The following is a 14,878-nucleotide window of genomic DNA, read 5'->3' as shown; positions in this document are numbered from 1 at the left end:
GCTAACATGGATATGCCTACCTGTGCTGGTATCACAGTTCCCAGTGCAGTGTAGATCAGTCACAGAACTCATGCTGTGGAAATGGGGTTGGTAAGAAAGGTATTGCAGAGATGGCCTGAGGCAATTTCCACTGAAGTCAAAAGGATTTTTTCCATTAACATTACTGCAAAAATGGATCAAACCCTTGCAAAGGTGGTTTCTTTTTATTTAACTAGAAGACATTTACCTGTAAATATGTAGGGCTTGATTCTCCACTGCTTTGCCTTTGTTTAGTCATTTGCCCCTGTGCAAAATGGGTGTGAAACACTCTTCTTGATGTGTGTAAATGGAAAATTCAGATTAACACTTTACACGCCACTTTGCCCAGGTATAACTGATCAGACATTTCTATAATTAATAAAGATAGGGCCAGTTTCTGATACCCTCACTCATGCTGAGTAGCACCTGATTCCACCCACTGACTGCATCCTAGGGAAAAGGCAGTTTTACCCATCCTGTCTGAGGGGAGGGCTTTTATGGAACATGGAAAAGATAAAACAAAGGAAGCCAAGTATTGGAAGGGGGCATATAAATGCAGAGAGCCGCACAAGAAGGGGAAGCACTGTGCAGAAGAGAGCAAGTTCACGGGCTGGGGGAAGGAAACCATGTGGGATGAGCCACCCAGCATACAACAACCTGCATGAGACAGGGGAAACCCTGCCTGTCTACCTTCCTGGACACAGGTGTCCCTCCAAGGATTCCCAAGGGAAGAGTGAGCTAGTGAGGTGCATTGTGATTAGGATGGTTCTTGTGTTCAATATGATCTGTATTGTCTTGTGCTTTATGTGATTAAGTAAAAGAGCAATTGTGCTAGGCTCTGTGCAAAGCGTGAAAGTGTGTTATTTGGTTCACAATTATCACATGCCTCCTATTTAACTATAAACCAGAAGCTTTTCACCTTGGAGGAGTGGGGTGTAGGGAGAGGGTGTATTTGAGTACACTGAAGAGTCACCATTGTGCCCAGGGACTTGGCAGTTCAAGAGTGGGTTCCAGCTCTCATAAGGAGGTGCCAAATAGAAAGTCTGCACCCTGAGTGCATGTCTGGGGACTCCAAGATCGGGGCTGAGACTAGACTGTCTTCAGGTCCCAGAACCTTAACATATCCAGGGATCCAGAGCCTTGGATTCCCCTCACAGCAGTCTAGTGGGTGGTCAGCAGGGGGTGCCTAACCAGATCTGTGACATTCTTCCTGCCGTGTTACAAATTGCTTTACAGAGAGAGTGCGTTGCTCCCCACTTTGTAATGATTGGCCCTGTCTAACGAGCAACCAGCCAATTACTCACTTCCTTTCCTGCTGTGTTATTGAAAGAGAGGAAATGAGTCAGTGGCGCCAAAGGAGAAGGGAGGATGAGTTCCCAGAGACTACACTGTAAACCTGGGAGGGATCTAAATCACAAAATCGACCCTGCAGGTTGGATCACGGCAACTGGACACCAGCAATCTGGTCAGCCCATTTATGCTCTTTAAATACTGGCATAAATTTTCTTCCAGTCTCCTGGAACTTCCCCAGTGTTCCAAGACTTATCCAAAATCCATAGTGGAGGTTCATGGGTGCAGTCCCCCACGCAGGCTTGCTTGAAAATCCAAGTCAAAGGGGAACGACCCCACCAAGCCACTACTCCACTTCTACCCCCCTACAGCAACCCACCCCACCTGCTAATACACCCCAGAACCAGTCCCCATGGTGACCTTAGATCTCTTCCAGGAGGAGAGATGGAATCCATAATGGGAAGTTCTAAGGGGGGAGCCTCTGCAGCTGTGCACTGATCCATCGTGAGCCCAGGCAGAGGATGGCAAATGGTGTCAGACAGAGCCTGGGGTTGGAGGATTGAGAGTGATCAGTGTGACTGTTTTGCACAGCACTACACACGTGGGAGATCGCTAGCAGTGGAAGTGAAGGGAGCAACACCCACATTTTTCAAGCTCTGGAAATATATAAACTAGCCTCCAAAAATGGGTGCCCATATATTCTGCAAATGCTACAATAGTGTGTGCCTGTATTCTGGCCAGCAATGGCACCACATACAGACCTATCACATAGATGACCTTGGAAACACACAATAAGGAAGGCAGTGGAAATCTCCTGGTTATGAAGCTGCGAACAATCAGTGACTTACATTTTCAAAGGTGGCTAGTGATTTTGGGTGCCCAGTTTGAAATACTGTAAAGGGGCCTGATTTGCAAAAAGTGTCGAGTCCACCCTACTCAGAAAATCAGCCCCTCTTAAGGCATCTCGAATCAGTGACCCAAAAATGGAATAACTCCAATTACTAGTCACTTCTGATCCATAAATTCCAAGGCCAGAAGGAACTATTGTCATCAGCTAGTCCAGGGGCTCTCAAACTTCACTGTACTGCAACCCACTTCTGACAACAAAAATTGCTACATGACTCCAGGAGGCGGGACTGAAGCCTGAGACCCCCTTGGGGTGGGTGTGCAAATCTGAATCCCAAAAGCTTCAGCCCCAGGCAGGGGATTGTTACCTGAGGGCCTCCCCACACACTCAGGGCTGAAGCCCTTGAGCTTTGGCCCTGGGCCCCAGCAAAGCTAAATGCCAGACCATGGCGACCGCATTGATATAGGGTCATGACCCACTTTGGGATCTCAACCCACAGTTTGAGAACCGCTGATCTAGTCTTACTTCACAGGCCATAGAACTTCTCCAAAATAATTCCTAGAGCAGATCTTTCGGAAAAGCACTCAATCTTGATTTAAAAATGGCCAGTGATGGATAACCCAGCACAATCCTTGGTAAATTGTTCCAATGGCTAATTACTCTCACTGTCAAAAAGGTACAGCTTATTTCCAATCTGAATTTGTCTAGCTGCAACTTCCAACCATTGGATCCTGTTATATCTTTCTCTGCTAGACTGAAGAAGAGCCCATGATTAAATATTTGTACCCCACATAGATACTTATAAACTGTAATTAAGTGACCCCTTAACCTTCTCTTTGTTACACTAAATAGACAAAAGCAGCAATAAGTCCTGTGGCACCTTATAAACTAACAGACATATTGGAGCATGAGCTTTCATGGGTGAATACCCACTTCGTCGGATGCATGTGACAAAGTGGGTATTCACCCACGAAAGCTCATGCTCCAATACGTCTGTTAGTCTATAAAGGTGCCACAGGACTCTTTGCAGCTTTTACAGATACAGACTAACACGCCTACCCCTCTGACACTAAATAGACAGACTCTGAGAACTCAATCACAAGTTTTCTAACCCTGTAGTCATTTTTGTGGCTCTACTTTGAACCATCTCCAATTTAATCAATACTGATAATGGAGGCCAATATTTTTAAGGGATTGAGCTTTTGGCTCCTGTGCTATAGAGAAGAGCTACTTAAATTCTCTCTCTATTTGCTTGGCTTGCAGTATATGCTGGCGATGGGTATACAAATACAGGCACATTTTCCTGCACATAGAAGACACTGGCTTTGAAAGTTATTTTCTGCTTACCTGAGAAAGTATCTCTCGGTTTTGCTTTCTGAAAATCTGCTTCATACTCTCTATAGGCAATTTTCTTAAACACAGGCTCTGAATTTTCTAATCTGCAATAGGAAGTATAAAAAATAAATTAAATGTAAAGCTTCTTAGCTATGCAGTGTGGTCCAATCGAGTGGGCACTAAACTGGGCTTCTGGAGACCTGGCTTCTATTCCTGGCTCTCACTTGGGTAAATCATTTCATCTGTTTCCCCTCCCACTCTGTGTCCATTTAGAGTGTAGGCTCTTTGGACAGGGACTCTCTTATTACATGTTTATTCAGCACATAGCACAATGGAGCCACCAATTGCAGCTGGGGCTTCTAGACACTACTGTGATACAGTTAAATAAAGTAACCACCTTTTGCTATACTGTAGCTCCTTTTGGCTCTACTGTGAGGTTGGTATTAATTTACTCACTTCACAGTTGGGGAAATAGGAACCCAGAGAGCTGAAGTGACCTGCCCAAAGTCACATAGGATGTGTATTGCAGAGCTGGGAGCAGAACCTGCATGCCCCATCCCTATGCTTCAGTTTCAAGATCACCTGCAATGATCTTAGCACAATCATTCAGCGTGAAAATTATCTGTAAGTGCCGTGACTTTTAGGTAAAATAGAAAACGTGATTTGTTCCCCTTTGAAAGAGCAAACTGGCCTCTTATAAGGCAGCCCAGGGATCAAAACCATTCAGGAAACTGCTTCTTGGGCAATGTGACAACTGTCTTTACCTTTTGATACATAAAAGTATTTGCACAAATGGATAAGACGGTTACTCACCTTTGTAACTGTTGTTCTTCGAGATGTGTTGCTCATATCCATTCCAATTAGGTGTGCGCGCGCTGCGTGCACATTCGTTGGAAGATTTTTACCCTAGCAACTCCTGGCGGGTCGGCTGGGCGCCCCCTGGCGTGGTGCCGCTATGGCACCAAATATATACCCCTGCCGACTCGTCCGCTCCTCAGTTCCTTCTTGCCAGCTACTCCGACAGTGGGGAAGGAGGGTGGGTTTTGGAATGGATATGAGCAACACATCTCGAAGAACAACAGTTACAAAGGTGAGTAACTGTCTTTTCTTCTTCGAGTGCTTGCTCATATCCATTCCAATTAGGTGAATCCCAAGCCTTACCTAGGCGGTGGGGTCGGAGTGAGAAACTGCAGAATGCAAAGCTGCTAAGCCGAAGGCTGCATTGTTTCTGGATTGTTGCACCAGGGCATAATGGGAAGTAAAAGTGTGTACTGAAGACCATGTAGCTGCTCGACATATTTCCTGAATAGGAACTGGAGCTAAGAAGGCGGCCGATGAGGCCTGGGCCCTGGTAGAATGTGCGGTAATATGACCCGGAGAGGCATGAGCTAGATCATAGCAAGTCCGGATGCACGCTGTTACCCAGAACGAAATCCTCTGAGAACAGACGGGCTGGCCTTTCATCCGGTCCGCCACTGCAACAAAGAGTTGGGGCGTTTTGCGGAAGGGCCTTGTTCGGTCAATATAGAAGGCAAGTGCCCTACGGACGTCGAGCAAATGTAACTGCTGCTCCCTACGAGATGTATGTGGTTTGGGGAAGAAGACTGGGAGGAATAGTTCCTGGTTGAGATGAAAGGCCGAGACTACTTTAAGGAGGAAAGCCAGATGTGGGCATAGCTGCACCTTGTCCTTGTGGAACATCGTGTATGGTGGGTCCACCATCAGAGCCCGAAGCTGAGAGACTCTTGTAGCCGATGTAATGGCTACAAGGAGGGCTGTTTTCCATGACAAATATAGGAGTGAGCAGGTTGCCAATGGCTCGAACAGGGGGGGATGTAAGTCTCGTCAGAATGAAATTGAGGTCCCAGGAAGGGGTGGGGAGTCGTACTAGGGGATAGAGACACTTCAGGCCTTTGAGGAACCTCGAGACCATAGGGTGGGAGAAGATGGAGTAAGCACCTTCTCCGGGGTGGAAAGTAGAGATAGCTGCCAAGTGCACTCGCAAAGATGAGATAGCGAGGCCTTGCTGTTTAAGATACCAGAGGTAGTCCAAAATAGTGGGGATGGGAACCTCTGTAGGTGCGACATCCCGCTTTTGACACCAGCAAGAAAACCATTTCCACTTGGCTAAGTAAGTAGACCGAGTAGAAGGTTTCCTGCTACCCAGGAATATCTCTTGCACCGGGGCAGAGCAGCGTAATTCCGATTGGGTTAACCATGCAGGAGCCACGCCGTTAGATGGAGGGATTGCAGGTCTGGGTGGAGAAGCCTGCCGTGGTCCTGCGTTATCAGATCCTGATGAAGGGGCAGGGGGATCGGGTTGGCTATCGAGTGGTCCAGCAACGTGGTGTACCAGTGTTGTCGGGGCCACACAGGGGCGATCAGGATCAGTCGAGCCCTGTCCCTGCAAAGCTTTATGAGAACCCTGTGCACCATCTGGAAGGGTGGAAAGGCATAAAGCAGGTGGTTCGCCCAAGAGATTAGGAAGGCGTCTGATATTGAGCCCGGGGTGAGACCCTGAAAGAAGCAGAACCTCTGACACTTCCTGTTGTTGCGGGTAGAGAAGAGGTCTATGTGGGGAAAGCCCCACTTCTGGAAGATGGAATGTACAATGTCTGGGCGAAGCGACCACTCGTGGGAGAGAAAGGATCTGCTGAGACGGTCTGCCAGAGTGTTCCGGACCCCTGGGAGGAAGGACGCTACAAGGTCTATAGAGTGGGCTATACAAAATTCCCACAGTTGGATTGCCTCCTGACAAAGGGGGGGAGGATCGAGTCCCTCCCTGTTTGTTTACGTAGTGCATTGCTGTTGTGTTGTCCGTGAGTATTAGAACACAACGGCCCTGCAGATGATGTTGGAACGTCTGGCAGGCGAGGCGGACTGCTCTCAGCTCCCGGACGTTTATGTGCAACGCTAGCTCTTGAGATGACCAGAGGCCTTGCGTGCGACGATGGCCTAGGTGTGCCCCCCAGCTGAGAGACGACACGTCCGTCATTAGGGATACTGAGGGCTGTCTCGGTTGGAACGGCATTCCTGCACGCCCCAGGGAAGGTGTTAGCCACCAGTTGAGGGAGCCTAAGACGCTTTGAGGAACGGTGACGACCATGTCTATGGCGTCCCTGCCTGGGCAGTAAACTGAGGTGAGCCAGGTTTGAAGGGGACGCAGACGTAGTTTGGCATGCTTGGTTACAAAAGTGCATGGGGCCATGTGACCGAGAAGGCTGAGGCAGGTGCGGGCCGAGGTCGTCGGAAAAGTTTGAAGGCTTTCTATGGCCGAAACTAGTGTCCGAAAGCGGGGTAGCGGAAGGCAGGCTGTTGTGAGTTTGGAGTCTAGAATGGCCCCAATGAATTCTATTCTTTGAGTGGGCACTAGAGTAGACTTCTCTAGATTGATCATCAGGCCCAACCGCTCGAATAGGTCCGTGATGATGGCAACATGCCTGGTGACTTGGGCCTCGGAGGTCCCACGAATAAGCCAGTCATCTAGGTAAGGAAAGACGTGTATTCGCCAACGACGGAGGAAGGCGGCCACTACAGCCATGCACTTTGTAAACACGCGCGGGGCGGTGGAGAGGCCAAACGGAAGGACTGCAAATTGAAAATGTTGATCGTGCATCATAAACCGTAGGTACTGTCTGTGCGGAGGGTAAATGGTGATGTGAAAGTATGCATCCTTCATGTTGAGAGCAGTGTACCAGTCTCCGGGATCCAAGGATAGGATGATGGTCCCCAGGGACACCATGCGGAACTTCAACTTCTTCAGAAAGATGTTGAGACCGTGCAGGTCCAGGATGGGTCGGAGACCTCCTTTTGTCTTGGGGATTAGGAAATATCGGGAGTAAAATCCCTTGCCCCTGAATTCCTCTGGCACCTCCTCTATAGCTCCGATGGAAACAAGCGTACAAAACTCTTGCCAGAGGAATTGCTCGTGAGAGGGGTCCCTGAAGAGGGATGGGGAGGAGGCGAAATAAATTGGAAGTGGTATCCAAATTCCACTGTGCGTAGGATCCAACGATCTGAGGTTAATTGGGCCCACGCAGGGAGGAAGGAGGAAAGGCGGTTGGAAAACTAAAGGGGATCCTGTGGAAGGACTGGTGCTCTGCTCTCGGGCGCACCTTCAAAAGTTCGGTTTTGGTCCCGCTGATGGTTTGGCAGGACCGTTATTCTGGCCCCCTTGGGAACTCGATTGCCATCTGCGGTTCCTGCAACCACACCTCCTGCTAAAGTCTTGTCGTGGCCTGGGTGAGGGGTAAGGGAGCTGAGGCTGGGTATGGAAAGACCTCCGTTGGGTTTGCGGAGTATGCATCCCGAGGGAAAGCATGATGACGTGATAGTCTTTAAGACCCTGGAGTCTAGGGTCCGTTTTCTGAGAGAAAAGGCCCTGTCCATCAAACGGAAGGTCCTGAATAGTGTGTTGCAGTGTAGGAGGTAGACCTGAGACCTGCAACCATGATATTCTCCACATTGTAATCCCCGAGGCCATGGTTCTGGCCGCCGAATCAGCAGCGTCAAGTGAGGCCTGCAGGGAAGTCTGTGCCATTTTCTTCCCTTCCTCCAGAAGGGCCTGGAATTCCGGACAGGAGTCCTGTGGGACCAGTTCAGCGAACTTACCCACTGATTGCCAGGTATTATAATTATACCTGCTGAGCAGGGCCTGTTGGTTAGCCACCCACAGCTGGAGGCCTCCGGCGGAGTAGACTTTATGCCCCAATAGATCCATCTGTCTAGCCTCCCACGATTTTGGGGCTGGGGCTTGTTGGCCATGGCGCTCTCGCTCATTTACAGATTGAACGACCAGATAGCATGGAGGAGGATGGGTATATAAGTATTCATACCCTTTAGAGAGTTCCATGTATTTCGTTTCCACGCCTCTGGCCATGGGAGGGATAGACGCCGGAGATTGCCAAATGGTGTCCACTTTGGCTTGGATGGAACAGATGAATGGCAGAGCCATGCGAGTTGGGGCATCCGCCGACAGTATGTCTATGACTGGGTCTTCCACCTCCGGGACCTCCTCCACCTGGAGGTTGATATTTAAGGTAACTCGCCGGAGAAGGTCCTGGTGGGCTCGGAGGTCGATCGGGGGCAGGCCCGATGACGAAGTACCGGCTACTGCCTCGTCTGGTGAAGAAGAGGACGAGAGACCCGGAATGGTTGGCTCATTTAGTGACTCCTGTTTCGGAGGAGCATCAGGGTCTGGAAACAGCTGAGGGTCCGGCGCCAGAGCCGATTCGTCTGTACCCGCTGGAAGAGGGTGGCTAACAGTGGCCTCTGGTGCACGATGTTCTGACGGGGCGGAACGAGATGGAACCGTGGGTTCGCCTTGGGCCTAGTGATATGCCCAAGGCGTCCAGAAGGACCACTGAGGCGCCTGTTCCGTGCCTTGAGCCTCCTGGAGGACATGGCTCTGTTGTTCTGAATCCCCATATGCAGGCTATCAGCGTGCGAAGACTCAGATGGGTGCCGTGATGGCCATGGCGGAGCAGAGAGCACGTGAGGAGGAGCCCTGTTCGCAGGGTACCGTACGTCGTGCCGCACCGGAGAGCAGTACCGGGAGTCGTACTGGTGCCGAGAGGTTGACCGGGACCTGCGACCAGCGTGGTACTGGGAGGTCGACCGGGATCATGAAGCTCTATGGTGAGAGCGACTGCGGCGTGAACAGTGCCGGGAGCTGGATCACCGTCTGGAGTATCGGTCCGGAGAGCGGGATCTTGAGCGGTGCCACGAGTACGACCGGTACTGAGAAGGAGAACGGTACCGGGACTGCGAGCGGCACCTACATCGGGACCGGCGATGAGATCGGGAACAGTGGCGAGACCTCGATCTCGAGTGGTGCCTGTCTGTGGCATCAATGGAAGGTGGCCTGACCAGGGCAGGCTTCCATGTTGATGCAACAACCCGCACCACTGGTGTGGTGGGAACGATAAGCTCTACCGAGGCATGTGTTGGGGAGCTGTCATGCACTGGACTCGACTGCTCTTGCATGGCCTGAATCAACAGTGCTGAGCGGTGCCGCGACAGTTGTTGGTGCTGGGTGACTCGGTTTTGGCTGATGCTCAGACTGCGGTGTAGATATTGGAGCCACAGGAGCTTTGACCTTTTTGGTACGTGGGGAGAGGGAGCGGTGCCGGGCTGGCTTCTGGGCCGGTGACGGCTGGTGCCGGGGCATCTTGGCGGTGCCGGCGTTCTCCGGTGCCGATGAGGCTCTTCTCCCCGGCACGGACTGTGCAGCACTTGGTGCCGAAGACGGAGGAGTGAGGGCTGCCTCCATTAGGAGCTGCTTAAGACGAAAGTCCCGCTCCTTTTTTGCCCGTGGCTTAAAGAACTTGCAAATCCGGCACTTATCTGTAAAATGGGATTCCCCCAGGCACTTTAGGCAGGAGTCGTGGGGGTCTCCCATTGGCATCGGCCGCCGGCAGGCCGAGCACGGTTTGAAGCCCGGTGAACCAGGCATGGGCCTGGGAACCGGGAGAGGGGAAGGGGCTAATCCCCAACCCTCTGAGCTATATTCATTAACTACGTTAACAAAAGGTTATTAAAAGTATTAACTACAACTTTGAAACTATAAAACTATATACACAATAAGTACTAGAAGGAGTGAATAGCTAGGAAAGTGAAGATCAGCTAAGCCGCGCTCCACTGTTCCAACGACCGACACGGGCGATAAGAAGGAACTGAGGAGCGGACGGGTCGGCAGGAGTATATATTCGGTGCCATAGCGGCGCCATGCCAGAGGGCGTCCAGCCGACCCGCCGGGAGTTGCTAGGGTAAAAATCTTCTGACGAACGTGCACGCGGCACGCGCACACCTAATTGGAATGGATATGAGCAAGCCCTCGAAGAAGAACCCATGCTATGTGCTGTAGAAGAAACCCAAGCAGGCAAAAGGAAGAGAGCACATGGCGGTTGGACAATAGGTATAGAGCTGAAATGAAGGTTGGAAGGGCAGAGCAGCTACATTTTGTGTCATGCATCCCACGCTGATTGGTAGATTTCTTGGTAGCTATTGCGGGGGGGGGTTCAGCAACAACCCCCCTTCTTCCTTTCAGGCTTGGTAGGGGGAAGCTGATGACATCGCAGACAGGGAGGCAGGCAGCTGGATGAAGGAGAGGTCAGCCCATGGTGATGGCTCAGGATCCAGCCTTTGAGTTCAGAGCACATCTGTTGCCCTGCAAGACTGTGGATTACCCTAAGTCACTCTCCTGCAAGGAAAGAATCAGGCAGAAATGCCACAGGTTTCTACGCCATGGGGAGCAGAATTGGGCCCTCTGAGTTAACAGGAATTTTGTCATTGACTGCAGGAAGAGAAGGCTCTGATCTATGGAGTTCACTGCGGAGATTTTCCCTGCAACAGTTTGTCCTCACGAAGGTGATATGTGACCTCATATAATGATGTCAGATGGAACATGCCTGATCAACCCTGAGGCGTAGGAAAAAGGAAGTTATTACAAAAGAATCATTAGAAAAACCTGACATCTTTTCATTAAAATGTTTAATTGAAATTTCAAAAATCTGAAACGTTTCTGCCAGGATTAGTTATAATGTACAGCCAGAAATAATCTTTGACCAGCCAGGGTGTGTAAACAGAGTGAAACCTCTAGCCAGCTTGGTTTCTATACACAGAGATGAGTGGGAGACACATACCTAGCAAAAAAAGAAACCAAAGAGCAGCCTGGAAATGTCATGGACATGTGAATGCAAGCCCAAATGGTGTATGTTTGGAGGGTAGGGGGCTCTGAAAAATTACACCTGATTATATCATATACAGTACTGCCAGCCTCAAATGTTCAAAAACATGAGATCTTGTTTAAAAAATATTTTTTAAACAAAATGGAAGAGTACGTTTATGCCCAAAATAGAGCAGTTGTGTATTCAGACCTGAGTTGTTTTTAGTGTTGTTGTAGCCATGTTTGTCCCAAGATATGAGACACAAGGTGGGTGAGATAACATCTTTTATTGGACCAACTTCTTTCTGAGTGAACAGCCAATAAAAGAATAGGTTATCCCTTTAGAGATCAAATAAATACGTTCAAAAAAGTTTTGGGCCCTCTAGATCTATTTGAATAAAAAACATTCAGGCTGCTCAAAGAATGTCAGACTTCCATTCCATCTAACTCCTCCACCGTTTCCCTCCTGGGTCCTTCCCTCCACTCCCTATTCCCGTAGGTCTCCTGTATTATTACCGTAACCTCCACCCTAATGTGTTATGCCTATATAGTACTGTCTGGTTTTGTATTGTCTGTTCTTGCAGATTTAAAGAGTTGTAAAATTGCATAATTCTGCTGGAGATCCCATGAAGCCTGCAGTATTCTGAAGCATATATGAACTGTAAGTCATTTACCTTTTGGTACCTTTTATTGGTTATTTTTTTAAACCACAAAAAAAAAATCAATAAAATACTAATCACAAAAAAATTGTCAGTGCTGCCATGGAAACCTGAAAGTGAAACTGAGCGGAAAGCATGAACATGATGAAACTGATTATTGTGTATTCATCACCCCAGCTGAAGAAATGTACTTAGTATGCAACCATAAAGAAAGTAAACTAGATTATTCATTTACATTTTTAAAAATCTACGGTGTTTTTTGTAAAGACCTTTTCTTATTTAAAAATAGATGTAGTATTGTCAACTTTGATGATTTTTTTTTGGTTAGTTCTCCGATATTTGATGTTTTTTTCTTAAGGCCCCAATCAGTTGAATCAAAAGTTTGCATGAGAATCTCAGCTTTAAAAAAAAACAAAACAAAAACAGAAAACAGTAGATTTCTAGTGGCTGCAGAGAAAACTTGAAAATGGGAAGAGAGTGTGACCAAAAAGCAAATAAATAGAACTCCAAATTTCCCTCCAAATGATGAGATTTTAAACAGATAATAATGTTGAGAGGTTTTTTTATTTGCCTTGTGGCCTTTGAGCTTTTCTAGACAACTGTGGGGGCCAGAAACTTTTTTTTAATTGTTGAAATGAAAGCTGAGATTCTGATGTGTTCATCTAGCCGCAGGAGCTGAAGCTGTGAGAAAACACCAAATTTAAAGAGACTCATGCAAAAATCTTCGATGTAGGATTGACCCCAGTGAGAGTTCTGGGGGCACAGAGGATGCTGGTGTGAGCCCAAGTTTGCCTTTGTCAAAATGATATTAAAAAAATCACATTGTGTGAATAAAACAGCTGATAGCATGGAACTGAATGAAGGGCTTCATCCAACTGGAGTCAATGCAAAGACTCTTATCAACTTCTATAGGCTGGATCAGGCCCGAGGCCCAGCTGTGCACAAACTCCTCAGGAGACTCAAGTCTCTTTCAGCCCAGGAGGGGGCTGGTTGCCTCCACATCTTCCTACTCTTACCTGGACTGTTCTTTGGACTGGGGTCTGTAGCTCCAGCTGGTAGTCTCTGCGGCTATGTAGTGCTCCCGGACCTGAGCTGCTCCCACCCGATGCCACGCCAAACCTGGCCACCATAAACCAAGCAGCATCAAGAGAAGGAGGCGCGGGCAGAAGAGCCCCATGGTGCAAGCTCCTGCTGATGCCACACTGGGAGATACACGAGGCAGTGGCTGCTGCTTTTGCTGCTACTGCTGGGGAAATACTTTCATTGTGGTTAGTGATGCAAGAGGTGGTGGTGCTATTAGTGACATCCAGGTCATTGCTCTTCACTGTGTCCTGCTATTGACAGGAATCAGAGGGGAGATAAACAGCTGCTCAGGCTGCCTTTCCCTCCCTCCCCCACATCTTCCCTGCTGTGTGCCAAGCACGGAGGACAAGCAGCCTCAACCACATAAGGCAGAGTTGGTTGACTGGGTCGTTGCCTACTAGGGCAGTAGGGTATTAGGGGCAGCTACCCAAATAGAAACAGTTTATGTGGCTGACTTGCAGGGTGATGAAGCATAGGGGCAGTGCCGGCACTGGGGGCAGGGACCTGGCTAGGGATGCCATACCTCTTTGGATTTCAGGGATTATTCCAATTTTGAGGGGGAAAGATCCGGCATCCTGCAAACCTGGCATGCTGGGTGATAAAGAGCAAGAAATAGTTCAGGGCCTGGGGACTGACAGGCTCCAGAGACTTGTACTAGTTCAAATCCAGTCCAGGTTAGTAGGAACTGACAGCTGCTACCTCAGTACAGCTCTGTGGTGGCCTGTGATAATCTGGGAGCTCCTTGTCGACAAGCATCCACATAATCAGATAAATGACATTAAATACTCCCTTTATTAGCAAGAAATATGCAGAGCCAGATTAACCTTTTGTAGGCCTGGCGCCAAACTTATTTGTGGTCCCCCATGAGAACAATGGAGCATGGCGCGGGGAGGTCAATCCCTAGAGCAAGGGGCCAGCCAGGGGCAATCGGGCATGGCATGGCAGAGGCCTCCCCGTTCTGTCCAGCCCAGTGCGAGGGCACTATTTACAAACTGGCAGTTGCAGACACACAGGGGCCCACCTGGACCTGTGCTGCCAGCATGTCCCTTCCCCTGGGGGGCGGGCACATGCCACACCACACAGCTGCTCCCCCCACAACATCCTCTGCACTTTTTATGGCCAGAGCCCCCACAGACCCACTATGTCCAGCACCCCAAAGCCCCACCACACAAATGTATAGTGCCCTGAACACCACCACCCCAGCCCAGCACCTCCTCGCCCACAACCCCATCACAACTGCCCACACCCCGCTTCACAACCCCCACTCCCTAGTGCCCCAACATACACATCTTCCCTGCCCCCTCACGGCCCAGGATCCCTCCCCCCCTGCAAGAAACCCACTCCCCCATACACTGCCTCAATCCACACTCACTGGCCCTGCTGGGAGGCAACTGTGTCTGCTAGGCTGAGACGGCAGTGCAGAGCTGGTCCCGGGGCGAGGAATCGCTCCGGTCCCTTGGGAGTGCCGCGATCAGCCACGCCAGGGCCTGCCCTGGCTGGGCTCCCTCCAGACGCACTTCCTCTAGAGGGGCCCAGCCAAGCTCCCCACACTGTCCCCTCCCTTCCACCCCCAGGCTGAGATTGGCTAGGCTTCTGCACCAGTCCCAGGCAGCTCAGCTCTGGGGAGACAGGTGGGGCCCCACAGGTGGTGGGAAGCAGAAACTGCTGGAGCCAGAGGTGCACTGGGGTCTGGCCAGGGGGCAGAGAGCAGGGGAGTGGGGCTGAGGAGGCAGCAGGTGGGCAGGCGAAGAGGAGCAAGTGGTGGGCGGGGGGAGCTAGAGGGGTCTTGGGAAGCAGTGCAAGTGAAGCAGGCCGGGGCCCCTTCTGAGCATGGGCCCAGCTCCATGGATCCACTGGAGCCATTGTAAACCCAAGACTGGCAATATACCAAACCTGAAGGAGACAGGGAGACTTGACTCCTCTTTTGTCCAGAGTGAGAGTCCCTCTACCTCAGCTTTGAGTAGAGCCGGCTGAAATATT

At 49.9% G+C, this 14,878-nt stretch overlaps 1 protein-coding gene across 1 annotated transcript in view; it reads right to left on the bottom strand.

Annotated features, from left to right (window-relative positions):
• Positions 1–12,992, bottom strand: part of LOC127043189 (venom prothrombin activator pseutarin-C non-catalytic subunit-like) — a 47,416-nt gene extending 34,424 nt beyond the window's left edge. The window contains exons 1-2 of the mRNA XM_050937031.1: positions 12,832–12,992; positions 3,503–3,594 (exon numbers count right to left, since the gene is read on the bottom strand). Of these exons, the coding sequence (XP_050792988.1) occupies positions 3,503–3,594; positions 12,832–12,992 (253 nt within the window). The remainder of the gene's footprint in view (positions 1–3,502; positions 3,595–12,831) is intronic.
• Positions 12,993–14,878: the final 1,886 nt, after the last annotated feature.

Source organism: Gopherus flavomarginatus, chromosome 1 (assembly GCF_025201925.1).
Source record: "Gopherus flavomarginatus isolate rGopFla2 chromosome 1, rGopFla2.mat.asm, whole genome shotgun sequence".
In the NCBI taxonomy this organism is placed as follows: domain Eukaryota; kingdom Metazoa; phylum Chordata; order Testudines; family Testudinidae; genus Gopherus; species Gopherus flavomarginatus.
Note: the sequence above shows the minus strand (reverse complement) of the source record. Positions and strands in the feature narration are given on the sequence as shown.